The following is a 13,815-nucleotide window of genomic DNA, read 5'->3' as shown; positions in this document are numbered from 1 at the left end:
GACAGGTCGGTATAAACTGGTCATCAAACCATGATGCAAGAGTTATTGTTGAATAAGAAGTTCCAACTGATTGTGCATACACCAACAACTTTAGTGGCACAAGCTGTGGACAGATTTAAAACTCTAAGCCTAGGAGATAATGAATGAGGTGGGGGACAGCAAAACAAAATAAACAACACATGGAAAGAGTGGAAGGTTGCTGGGGTCGATTGCATATACGGGTACATAGGGTATCAAACTTATGACAGTTCGGGGTGCAAGCTGTAATTATCAAATACGCACAGAGAGCAAACGTTCAGAGAGATCGAGAAAGAGAAAGAGAGAGAGAGAGAGAGAGAGAGAGAGAGAGAGAGAGAGAGAGAGATGACAGTGAATTATTACTTTACAGGCCATTGGCCCCTGGAAAGGGGTAATATAATTATTCAGTGACTACTTTACCTAAAGCTTGCAGCGTAGAAAAACACTATAATCGGCAATGCGCGATGACGTAGGTGTTCCCATGCACGCGTGATGCGTCGGCCATCTTGGTAAGCAGCACTGAGAGGTGACTGTGCGTGAGGCGTGCAATGATACATGTTTCTGTTTGTCGTTGCAAAGTGATGGGGAATTTGTACTGAAACCTGGCCATCCCTATTACGCCCAGGTTCAGTGTCAGCTTCTTGCAACCAAGGCTGATTACTGTGACTTTGTTGTGTGGACCACAGTAGATTTTGGTTGTGAGGGTGGAGCCAGACGCTGCCTTTTTGCAGCGCGCAGAGGAAAAAGCCAAGGCATTTTTTCAAAGAGTTGTCCTGCCAGAGATGGTTGCAAAACACTTCACAAACATTCACACAGCTTCAACATCTGTGATTGTCACTCCAGATTCACAGACACAGCATCTAACCAGAACTTCTGAAAGAATGCCACTCAGTCCTCAGAAAAGCAATCCTCCCCCGAAAAGAACCAAAAGAGTTATTTGTTCCAAGGGCAAGCCCAGGAGAAAAGTCAGTGTGTGGTGTTTGTGTCGCAAGCCTGAAAGTGGTGACATGGTTGCTTGTGACAGTGAAAATTGCAAAGTTCAGTGGTACCACACGGCATGTGTTGGACTTGATCATTTGCCAGGGAAAGATGATGCTTGGTTTTGTCCGGCTTGCCTTGACATGTCACTTTAGCTTAGTGTAGCTGTCTGGGGGTTTTCTGTCAGTGTCATGCTGTTTGAGGTTATAAGACTGAGTGACTGCATATTTTGAAGTATGTATTTGCCTAACTGTGCAAGTCTTGCACACTTACTTGTTGTTTCATTTGTGTGCCAAATCTGAATTCACACACACACACACATTACAAATATTTGGTTGACTTCATAAACAAATGTGTTCTGTTTTTATTTTTTTATTTTTGTACTGTGAGCACATGCACAGAAAAGTACAACATTGGAAAAAGAATGTGCAGCTGTCTACTAGTACTAGACTCATAGAATGTACATGCATGTGTATGTTATAATGATAATGTGACACAAAATAAATCTTTCTTCTGTCCCATACACATGACTTGAGCTGTTCATACATATGTGCCTGTTTCAGTGTTTGTTGGTGTGACTGTTACTTAATGTAAGCCATTTAAACTCTGAAAATAACAGAACAAATCACCATGTCACTGCACATACAAGTCAGAGCACAACACTTGAAGAAAGTTGTAAACACAATTCAGCTGATACAATGGGATGATTCCAGAATGCTATACACACACATCTTCAGAGTCAAACACAATCACACCACACTTGGACACATGTTGGTCAGGGCACAGCAAACAACCACTATTTTGTCGAGGAATGTTACATCCTCGCCTTCACAAGGCAGTATTAGATTGATGGGGATAGTACTACTCAGAATGGTATATTTCATTACAACATTGCCAATTACACGTTCAACATGGATCCTTAAATGTGCAATTTTCCTTGTCTGCTCAATGTCCTGGGAATGCATCTGACACTTTCCCCTAGTAAATGCAGGGATTTTCACCTCTGCACATGCAAGACCTACAATCTCCTCTATATCAAAGCCGCGATCTGCTAGCACTTTGTCTCCTGGTAACAGATGATTCAGAAATCCACTATTTTCTGTTATCATCTTATCACTTGCCTTCCCTTCCCACCCCTTCGACAGAAATGAAATAACCCCCTGTGGTGTTATGCCTATGAGATATTTCATGGTGTGGTTGTGTTTATAATTTGACCATGTCTCTGAGTGAGCCCTACAATTTGAAGGTTTTTCAATAAAAATCTCAAAGCAGTCAATGATCACAGCAACATTTCTTCCAAAGGCCTCAATGAACTCATGTGGCATGCTGTCATGCAGAGACTGCCTATCTGGCCAGTGAATAAGTCCCACTAAGCGTTCATACAGAACATTCATGGTTTCCATGATGACAGCCGAAGAACTTCCCAAACGCTAACTGAACCAGTACTAGCACTAGTAGCAGCCGAACCACGCAATATCCTGCTTACCAAGATGGCCGCCGCTTAGAAAACCACTGGCTGTGACGTCACGATCGCATTGCCGATATGGTGTAATGAATAAGACCGGTACATAGCTGCATTCTGCTCCTGTTATAGCACACGGCGGGTACAACGTGTCCCCAATGTGCAGCAGAGCGGAACGACACAAGGGTCCGGGTAGGATTGTACCTGTCATCATGGCCTGCCTTTTATGACAGCCAGTGTTGTGTAGACTTGTTTTCTCTGAGCCTCAGTGTACTTGTCATGCATCATGGATTACCTTTTTGCCCACCAGTGTTGTGCAGACTTGTTTTCTCTGAGCGTCAGCCCCCACCCACACACATACATACACACACACCTTGGATTATCTCTTTTATAAACAGAGAGATTGCGAGAGACAGAGATAGACAGACAGACAGAGACAGTCAGTCAGCGAGACATTGAGACAGACAGTGAAACAGAAAGGGGGGGGAGAGACAAAGACAGAGACGGTTGGGTAGTTATTGTTGTTTAACGTCCCTTTAGCCATTCTGGCGATACCGGACTGGGACAGAGGCAGACAGACAGACAGATAGAGGTAGACAAATAGAAACATAAAGAGAGAGAGACCCAGTTTTTGTTCTGCGTAAATGTTTCAGTTTTCAAAAACACATGCATAATTGCATTTCTGCCGAGTAAGGTCCTCGGCTGCGTTCACCAACTTCCCTGGCAAAAACTCAAGTTGGTGTGTCATCCTCATCACAATCTCTGAAAACCCATGTCTGAACCTCGCATTTTTCATGATCCGCTAACTTCGACCATTATCTTAAATATTTACTGAGACTCGGCGTGTATCCTCTATCCTCCTCATGTGTGGGTATCATACCACACAACGTCATAAAACCTGAATAGTTTAAAGGTGGTCGTCTACATTTTTGCTTTTTTTCAATAAACTTATGGTTAGATTTCGTTAAAAAGTTATGTCAGATGATGAATGAACCATGGGGAAAAAAGTTATAGAAAAAAAAATATATGTAAAAAAAGATTTTATTTTTGGGTAGCGTGACTCACGCTTCCAATATTTTGTTTTCTGTTTGCTGAGAACATGTGCTTTGCCTGAAAATACTGACCAATCAAATTCATGTCACTATGCTTATAGCCACGCCCAAACAAGTGCAGCAACAGTTTGACACTGGAGCGCTACTACGCTGGAATACTACAATGAATTTTCAAACGGCTACACTGGCTTCGTCTTTCCTGATCGAAAGGGGGTGTATTGTTGATATTTGTAGATAATAGACTGCATTTTAATGGTCAAATGGCGATTTCGGTATAAAAATGAAGACAAGGGCCTTTAATACACAAAAAAACGGCCAAACTACTTTATCCCAAATACATTGTAGCTAACTCATGACATTACAGCATGTGCAAACTGCATACGTGGGAAGCGTGCAAAGGTCAAACGTACCAATATTCCACAAAAAGTAAGAATCTGGGAGAGTTGATGATGCTGAAGCAACTGTTAAAATCGCATTTAAGCAAATATAGTATGTGGGTACAAAGAAACATATATGCTGAACATTCTTCATCTACAAAATGTTAAGAACAGGCTGTTTAGCGCCTCTCTGAGCAACAAATATAGAGCCACCCATCTCAAGTTTTTCTCGCGAGCTAATGCGAATCGTATATTTTGTGTTACGCCAACAAAACACGATGTATCTATTTTTCCGGCGTGAAGATAAAGGACTCCTCACGGTCACACGATACGTGTACCCGGATCCTCGAGACGTCTCACTCTACTGCATGTACGGGTCGCGAAGAGTTCATCGTGGGATCGTGGTGGTTGGGGGTTGAGCGTTGGGTTAGCACAAATACAGATACAAATATGTATTTGTGTGTAAGTTGATACGTTTACGTCGGACAAAAGCTGCTGTCTTTCACATTTCTGTAACCCGGTTAATTGAGTCACGACTTGCTATAATCACGAGTACGCTGACGTTCGAAGCAAACACAGGCCGTGAAAACAGGCTTGCCTTTTTGAAAGGAGCAAGCATACCCGGACTCTTGTTCGTCTCATGTAACTGCACATCCAGATCGCGATGAACTCAGCCGAGGACCTTACTCGGCAGAAATGCAATTATGTATGTGTTTATGTATGGGGATCGCCATAACGGTTAAAGGGACGTTAAACAACAATAACTACCCAACCGTCTTAGTCTTTGTCTCTCTCGATCTCTCCCCTCCCCTTCCCTTCTTTTCCTCACCCCCTCTTTCCCTTAATCCCCCCCCCTACACTTTATCACAAACATCATAGACAATAAAAAAAAAAATAGGCAGAACAAGTAAGTTCTTTTTGTTTTGGCCTGCCGGTTTTTTTTTCTTTTTACATTTAGTCAAGTTTTGACTAAATGTTTTAACATAGAGGGGGGAATCGAGACGAGGGTCGTGGTGTATGTGTGTCTGTCTGTCTGTCTGTCTGTCTGTGAGTGTGTGTAGAGCGATTCAGACTAAACTACTGGACCGATCTTTATGAAATTTTACATGAGAGTTCCTGGGTATGATATCCTCAGACGTTTTTTCATTTTTCTGATAAATGTCTTTGATGACGTCATATCCGGCTTTTCGTGAAAGTTGAGGCGGCACTGTCACGCTATCATTTTTCAACCAAATTGGTTGAAATTTTGGTCAAGTAATTTCCGACGAAGCCCGGAATTCGGTATTGCATTTCAGCGTGGTGGCTTAAAAATTAATTAATGACTTTGGTCATTAAAAATCTAAAAATTGTAAAAAAAAATAAAAAATTATAAAACGATCCAAATTTACGTTCATCTTATTCTCCATCATTTTCTGATTCCAAAAACATATACATATGTTATATTTGGATTAACAACAAGCTCTGAAAATTAAAAATATAAAAATTATGATCAAAATTAAATTTTCGAAATCAATTTAAAAACACTTTCATCTTATTCCTTGTCGGTTCCTGATTCCAAAAACATATAGATATGATATGTTTGGATTTAAAACACGCTCAGAAAGTTAAAACGAAGAGAGGTACAGAAAAGCGTGCTATCCTTCTCAGCGCAACTACTACCCCGCTCTTCTTGTCAATTTCACTGCCTTTGCCGTGAGCGGTGGACTGACGATGCTACGAGTATACGGTCTTGCTGCGTTGCATTGCGTTCAGTTTCATTCTGTGAGTTCGACAGCTACTTGACTAAATGTTGTATTTTCGCCTTACGCGACTTGTTCTTTCTCAGAAAGATTGGGCCTTTTGAAGACAAAATCCAAGTTCAGTTAACGTTTCATTTCCAAAGACGATCGTGTAATTTCTTCCCTGTACAGAAAGAAAGGGCTTCATTGGTGTTGACATTTCGACATTTCATCAAGTTTCTTTTTCCCGGAATTGTGTTGTTATTGTTTGTCCTTGCAAAGGTCTGGCGATTTTCTTTTTACTCAAATTTATATGAATGACTATGCTCGTGTTGTTTTCAGAAGAGCCAGTCCTTTTCTCTCTCTCTCTCTCTCTCTCTCTCTCTCTCTCTCTCTCTCTCTCTCTCTCTCTCTCTCTCTCTCTCTCTCTCTCTCTCTCTCTCTCTCTCTCTCTCTCTCTCTCTCTCTCTCTCTCTCTCTCTCTCTCTCTCTCTCTCTCTATCTCTCATGGTTGGCCTTCTTTGCCTCAAAGTCCTTTTTTTTTCTTTTTTCCTTCACTTCTACTCACACGACCTAACTTACATGCTTTCGGGGTTTGTATTAACTCAATCACACGGTTGAGCACAAAACTTACTTTGTGCAAAGGGGTCTATCCCTAGCAAACGACCACCCCCCAATTTTGCCCTAAATCTGTGCACAGGGGGGGGGGGGGGGGGTGGGCTTATGCTAGGGATTTTACGGTATATGTTAAGCAACAACTTCATAAAAAAAGTCCTGGAAAGGCAGCACTCGTTTATGATTTTATTGCCTTTACAACGTACTGCTCCTGTGTCAACGGTATTTGCTCAACCGACCGCTCATTTTCTCTTACCAGCTCTGTAGATTAGCATATGTAAGTCCAGGATTTACCCTTAAACAACAAATGCAGCAATTTGACTTATTCCTGTAGACTCCCTGTGGAGCATAGGGCCGCAAATGCAGCAATTTGCGGACCACTAAAATTCAGAGCTAGCTGTGTAGTTTTGAGGTCCGCAAATTGCTTCGAAATCGTGACTTGTCCGCATATGGCTGCTTTTTCAAATCGTTCCTAACGCTATATTTAGCGAAATATCGAAGTAAAAGTTTTTTTGACACCTTTATATCGAATTCCCTAAACATTCCATTTATTTTCAACTTTCTATTTCTTCAAACAAAAAAGTCAAAACAGGTCCTCATATTACCGCATTTTGACGGAAGTACAACAATGATACACAATGTCCGCAAATAGGCGAAAATCCCCCTATGTGTGGTGGTGTGTGTGTGTGTGTGTGTGTGTATGTAGCTGTGTGTTGTTTTTATTGTTGTTCGTGGTGGTGGTGGTGGTGTGTGTCCCGGGGTGATGTGTGTGTGTATACGTGCGTGTGTGTGAGCGTGTGTGTGTGTGTGACACGGCTATAATAAATACTTTCTATTTATAACTCTACAGCTCGGTTCTAGCAGAGACTGTAGAGTACACAGAGACGCTTCATTCGGCGCTGAAAATTGAAACAGGAAGCCCTGTGGCGCCACCACGCGGAAACATGTAAAAACCTACTTTCCCTTTCCACAGCAGTAGCGATATCGTGCAGCACAACCATGGCCGCACCAGAAAGAAAACACAGCGGGGCATGGTCTTTGGCCATCAATTGCTCAAACTCACATGCCAAAGGCTTCAGGATGTTCAAATTTCCTGAGGAAGAGACCAAGTGAGGATTGTTTTTTTGTTTTTTTTCTCTCGTTAAATGTCGGAAATCAGTAAAAAGTGTAGCGTCGAACTGCGTGTATTCTACCAGAACAGAGAAAACACACACTGTATACAAGCTCAACAATGTGATTGCGCAGTTGTTTAATTAACATCAGGCTTAATTTTGTTTTGAAGGACAACTGAACAATTGATTCTATTCTTCGTCCAAGCGCAAAACTGAGTCGAAAACTTCTCAAACTAGAATACTTGTGACGATGCTGTTCAGTCATCCAGTCGGTCCGTACCTCGTTAATTCATCTCAATTCATGTGTGTGTGTGTGTGTGTGTGTGTGTGTGTGTGTGTGTGTGTGTGTGTGTGTGTGTGTGTGTGTGCGTGTGTGTGTGTGTGCGGCGTGCGTGCGTGTGTGTGTGTGTGTGTGTGTGTGTGTGTGTGTGTAACTGACTCAGAGAGAGAGAGAGAGAGAGAGAGAGAGAGAGAGAGAGAGAGAGAGAGAGAGAGAGAGAGAGAGAGAGAGAGAATGACAATGACAATGACAAATCTTTATTTTTCGAGGGTGACAAGAATAAGCATAGATATGCTTTTTTGCATCTGGCCCTCGCCCTAAAGAGAGACTAAACTATTTTACTATAACTATGACTAGGAAAAAAAAAAAAGAGAGAGAGAGAGAGAGAGAGAGAGAGAGAGAGAGAGAGAGAGAGAGAGAGAGCTTTCTGAACAAGAAATAAGCAACCGATAAGAAATAAGACAATCATCGATCGATCAAGATTCTTTATTTAAAGTCAGCTAGGTCACAATAATGTTGTTTAAGTTGCTGTATTTTACAGTTTTCCTTACATGATAATTTCTTAGCACCGTGCAATTGACTACCCATTTCACTTTAGAGGTGCTGGGACGACGCCAAGTTGACTAAATGCCTTAGTTACCGATTTGACCGGGAACTATTTCGTTAACGATTTATTCCTGACATATTTTCTCAGGCTTAAGTGACCATGTATACAGTATGTATTTGTATTTGACTAAAACACACAAAAATAACGACGGTTAGTTCGTGAAAAGACACTGACTTGAATCATGTTTGCATAACTACAGCGATGCAGCGGGTATTGCCGCCTAAGTAAATTTGATTTAATTTTAATCTACACCATTTTCTGCGGTGTTTTTATGGTCATTTAAAAAGGATGTTCACAAACAAACATATTTTTTCGTTCAGTTACTTTTTGCAGCACTGTCAGCCGGACAGAACAGACAGTATGTTAAAGGCACAGTAAGCCTCCCGTAAACCATCACAGAGCTCTCCGAGCGTCTAAATACAGTACAAGCATACTTCCATTTGAACGCTCACCGAACGGGAACATCCTGGCTGCTTTCTGTCGAGCGTGAGACATTTTCAAAGAATTTATTTTCGTAGACTTGTTCCGTTAACAACAACGGCGCCTCGTTTTTGCGCTAGACCTAACTTTTAAAATCTAAATAATAAATTGACAGCTTGTTACACAAACATTCTTTAATCATAAAAGAATTCGTTTTTCATCAAGACAAGATCAGAACAATTCGAAGTTGTGAAAGTTTAAAAAAAGAAAAGCCCGGAAGCAGGGTCACGCAAGGGTCGTAGCAGACGACGGCCGGTTTATCAGTGCAAATCGCCTTTCCTCTCAACAGTCAAAAGCCATCGCTAGAGTTCTTGTGAACCACAGCCGTTGTTTCGTGCATAAAAAAACGTGCTATTGTAGATAAGCTCACGTCGAGTCGCATTCAAATGACTAACTATGACGACTGCATTGTGAAAAGGGAAAACTGGATCACACGGGTTCACGATGGCTCAGGGGTAAGATAAACCACGCAAAAATAAATTCTTTGAAAATTGTTCGCTCTTTACGGAGGGCACCTAGGATGTTCTCAATTGGTGAGTGTTTAAATGAAATGGTGTTTGTACTGTGTGTAAAAGCCTGACCGTATCTGTGATGGTTTACGGGAGGCTTACTCTGCCTTTAATATAAACGTGATATAAACACAGCCGACAGCAGCCGCTATACGCGAACTTCCTTGTGCGGCAGGGAGTGGCTCTTTTCCCGCGCGCTGGCTGGCCGGTCTCACTTTCGCACCGCAGCCCAAAGAAGGATGAAGCGTCTCTGTATACTCTATAGTCTCTGGTTCTAGTCAAACTGAGGTCACGGAACTGAAAGTAGGATTGTGAGAAAGCACCTATTGCGGACATAACTGATATATATAGTGGCTCCACTTCAAAACCGAATGTAGGATTGGAAGAAGGACCTGTGTGCTACATTGTATAATTTCTCCTTTGCCTTTAAACTGAGGAAAGGAGACACCACACAGGGTAAATGCACCCGGAATGTTTGTGTTGACTGCGTCGTTATGCCACTGCTTTGAATCATAATATAACTCCGTGACCCGAATGCAGTAAAGACTGAGACGAATTCTTGCACAGACAAGGCTTGAGGCGACCAGTGTGTGAAGGGCGTACTTGACTAACTTACTGTAACTGTCGGTTTTCAAAGAAGCTCCCCCATTACTCTAACGTCAACACCTGTGATTCTTCAGCATAGAGCTTGACCCAACAAAAGGTAGGCAGTTTGTAGGATACATGAACAACGTGTACAATCGGTAGTAGGCCTAACTCAGTATCATGGCATACCGTACTCGGCAAGTGTGACTGCTGTCGTTCTGTAATGGCGGCCGCATTTCTGAGAAGTTACATTTTATTCACGAACCAAGGACCGAGCTACACGTAGATATAGAAGCAATTGTCCTTTCTGTGTTCGCTGTTTACTCAAATATATATATTTAATTTTAAAAGATGTTGTGTTTTGGTTTGCTTTTCCTATCCGTCAGATCAATTGCTTGATTAGTGTTGGGTTGTTAGTGTTTTTTTTAATTTATTTATTTTTTTATTGTTTTCTATCAGTCTATTTGATTTGTCTTTCAGTTGAGGCTCTTCAGAAGGGCCATGGCGAAGTTGACGAAGCCACGGCCGCAGATTCAACAACACCGCCAAAAGCAGAAGACCCCTGTGACGCACAAAACGTGCTGGCACTTCCCGACGAGACGAGTGACGTCATCCTCGAGGTGGAAGGGAGAGAACTCCACGCCAGTCGCGCTGTTTTGGCGCACTACTCTCCCGTCTTTCGCAAGATGTTTTATTCCGACTTCAGAGAAAAATCTCAGGCCAAAGTTCCTTTGCATGGAAAGGAGTTCAAGAGCGTGGTGAAGTTCTTCAACGTTATGTTCCCTCGTACAGCTGCGTCAAAGACCTTGGTTGCAGGTATGTACCATCGTTTTCTCAGTTTCTTTGCTAGCCTCCATGAAAAATCCGTGTCAATTCTTATTCAAGCATTCCTACATTTGCTTTCAAATTGTAATACACATGCAGAGGCCCGCCCAGAGAGAAAGAGAGAGAGAAAGAGAGAGAGAGAGAGAGAGAGAGAGAGAGAGAGAGAGAGGGGGGGAGAGAGAGGGAGAGAGAGAGAGGTTAGATAGATATATATCAAGAGTGTGTTGTCCTATACAATTGTTGTTATATTCGTTTACATGCAGGCAGGGTGTGCCGAAGAAAATTGTCCATTTTTATGTAATATTCTAATTATGGACAAAGAAGTGCTGTTTTTGTTATTGTTATTATAATTGTTATATATACATTCCTTGGATCTCCAAAAGTGTTCAAAAGTGATCCTCTGGTGTAAAAAAGAAAGTGTTCTTTGAATGTCCAAAACTTATGGTGTTTGTATTTTGCAGATGCCAATCTTATTGAGCTCCTGACCTTGGCGGACGAATACCAGGCAGACCAGGTCAAGGTCGTTTGCCAGTACTACATAGGGGAGCAGCTCTCGCTCTACTTCCATAACTTCTACAACCGCCATGCGAGGGACGCAGCAAATAATCCGGCACCGCTGAACACCCCACGACTTGTAAAAGGCAACATGGAGGGTCAGAATGTCAGCAAAACGGAGCTGATACAAAAACTGGTGTTGTATATGTGGGCTTGTGACCAGTACGAATTGCCTGAGCACAGAGAAGTCGTGAAATCTCTGCTGGTTTCTTTGATCAGCAAGCTGAAAGAGGTGACCGAATCTCGGCACTATCCGTCTCTTCCACCTCTCAGTAAAGTCGACCTGCTCGAGACCCTTTGCAGTAAATTTGAAAAAGGCTCTTCCGAACTCCAGGACTCCAGCTCTGAAGGACAACCTCTTTTACAAAGTTCCACACCATTCGGTTTCGGTTCTGACCCAACAACTGTCGCATACAAAAACCCGAGGGGTTTAAGAAAATAGGGAAACTTGGACAAAATTGGAATATTAATTTGTTTGCAATGTACTGGCTTTGTTAGCGCCATAAAACAATTATATATTAGAAAAGTAACATGTCGAGCACTTTTCAGAAATTGTACAGATCAACCAAACAACACCTATGCTTAAAGATACTTATTTTAGCACACAGTTAATCCTGGTTGTATACATGTTATAGGGAAGGGAGAAGACGGAAGACTTTATTGGTGTGTCAGTTTTTGATGTTGGTTTTTGTATTTCACAATTATCTTATGTGGAATGACTCTCACTGTGAATGCAGTATTAGTACGTGCATCTTTTAATATGAGATTTACAAGCAATCCAAACGGGCTTTTTCATACCACTGTAATAAAGGGTCCAGCATAGCCATGACAGTTAAAGGGACGTTAGAAATCACAACTGTGAGACAATTCTACTTTCAGTAAATTTGGTACCAGTATCCTGTACAACTGAAATAATTTCTGCAGATTTTTTTTTCGGCACTTGTTATACACACCGCAATTTCTAACTCGAGCAACGCTTTTTCTCAACTCAAACAAAACCCCACTGAATTACGCATTTAAGATACTATTGATCTGACCGTCTTGTAGGAGTTGCTGGCGAATGCGACTGAACAATCATAGGAAAATGTCACAGGTATGTTAATGAGTTAGAATCAAAGTGAATGAATGAGCATCCAGGCGCCTGTTTTCCCGTGTGCTGAAGTTTACAGATAAAACTAAGCCTGTCTGCCAGCGGCCCTTATAACTGATAACATCTTGTCGAGTAGTCAAGGGAAATAACCAAATTCTCACACAAGAGTCACTGTACATTGAATTTGACGACAACTTTTGTGCTTTCGATATACATGTTTTTGTAAAGTGAAGGCAGTCTTGCTGCATGGTGCCTTCGTTTTAAACCCTGATCCTTATCGCATAACCTTCAACGCCATCTGAGAGCGTTTTTCCTTGGATATGTAATGAATAAAATCTTTATCTATAGGTGCCCTTATCCATGACAAATGATGTCACTGAGGCTCAGAAAGGGAAGGTTTAAAGGCACAATAAGCCTCCCGTAAACCATCACAGATACTGTCAGGCTTTTACACACAGTACAAACACCCTTCCATTTGAACGCTCACCGAACGGGAACATCCTAGGTGCCCTACGTAAAGAGCGAGCAATTTTCAAAGAATTAATTTTTCGGATTGTCTCCATCACAATCGGACCGTGGTGCGTTTTGGCGCTAGACCTAACTTTTAAAATCTAAATAATAAATTGACAGCTTGTTACACAAACATTCTTAAATCATAAAAGAATTATTTTTTCATCAAGACAAGATCAGTACAATTCGAAGGTTTGAAAGTTTCAAAAAAGAAAAGCCCGGAAGCAGGGCCACGCAAGGTCGTGGTTCTCGTAGCAGACGACGGTTTATGCATATCGCCAGTTCCTCTGAACAGTCAAAAGCCATCGCTAGAGTTCTTGTGAACCACAGCCGTTTGTTTCGTGCATAGTCAGAGGTATGTATAATAACGTGCTTTTGCAGATAAGCTCACAGCGAGTCGCATTCAAATTACAAACTGACGACTGCATTGTGAAACAAGTCGCGTAAGGCGAAAATACAACATTTAGTCAAGTAGCTGTCGAACTCACAGAATGAAACGGAACGCAATGCAATTTTTCAGCAAGACCGTATACTCGTAGCATCGTCAGTCCACCGCTCATGGCACAGGCAGTGAAATTGACAAGAAGAGCGGTTTAGTAGTTGCGCTGAGAAGGTTAGCACGCTTTTCTGTACCTTTCTTCGTTTTAACTTCCTGAGCGTGTTTTTAATCCAAACATATCATATCTATATGTTTTTGGAATCAGGAACCGACAAGGAATAAGATGAAAGTGTTTTTAAATTGATTTCGACAATTTAATTTTGATAATAATTTTTATATTTTTTATTTTTATGTTTTTAATCTAAATATAACATATTTATATGTTTTTGGAATCAGAAAATGATGGAGAATAAGATGATCGTAAATTTGAATCGTTTTATAAAATAAATATTTTTTTTACAATTTTCCGATTTTTAATGACCAAAGTCATTAATTAATTTTTAAGCCACCAAGCTGAAATGCAATACCGAAGTCCGGGCTTCGTCGAAGACTACTTGACGAAAATGTCAACCAATTTGGATGAAAAATGAGAGCGTGACAGTG

At 41.4% G+C, this 13,815-nt stretch overlaps 1 protein-coding gene across 1 annotated transcript; it reads left to right on the top strand.

Moving 5' to 3' along the window:
- The first annotated feature begins 7,219 nt into the window (after window positions 1–7,219).
- LOC138974366 (kelch-like protein 17) lies at window positions 7,220–13,541 on the top strand. Its single transcript, XM_070347082.1, has 4 exons — window positions 7,220–7,329; window positions 9,889–9,911; window positions 10,253–10,609; window positions 11,080–13,541. The coding sequence occupies exons 1-4, from the start codon at window positions 7,220–7,222 to the stop codon at window positions 11,613–11,615; spliced, it is 1,026 nt and encodes a 341-aa protein (XP_070203183.1). The 3' UTR covers window positions 11,616–13,541.
- The last annotated feature ends 274 nt before the right edge of the window (window positions 13,542–13,815 follow it).

Source organism: Littorina saxatilis, linkage group LG8, assembly GCF_037325665.1.
Source record: "Littorina saxatilis isolate snail1 linkage group LG8, US_GU_Lsax_2.0, whole genome shotgun sequence".
NCBI lineage: Eukaryota > Metazoa > Mollusca > Gastropoda > Littorinimorpha > Littorinidae > Littorina > Littorina saxatilis.
The sequence above is the reverse complement of the archived record's forward strand: the minus strand, read 5'-3'. Positions and strand labels throughout refer to the sequence as shown.

Bases quoted from the DNA above. Each gene is read 5' to 3' on its own strand.
- LOC138974366 (XM_070347082.1), top strand. From the start codon at position 7,220: ATGGCCGCACCAGAAAGAAAACACAGCGGGGCATGGTCTTTGGCCATC. The intron at 7,330-9,888 runs GTGAGGATTGTT...GTGATTCTTCAG, and splicing joins TTTCCTGAGGAAGAGACCAA to CATAGAGCTTGACCCAACAA. The intron at 10,610-11,079 runs GTATGTACCATC...TGTATTTTGCAG, and splicing joins GTCAAAGACCTTGGTTGCAG to ATGCCAATCTTATTGAGCTC.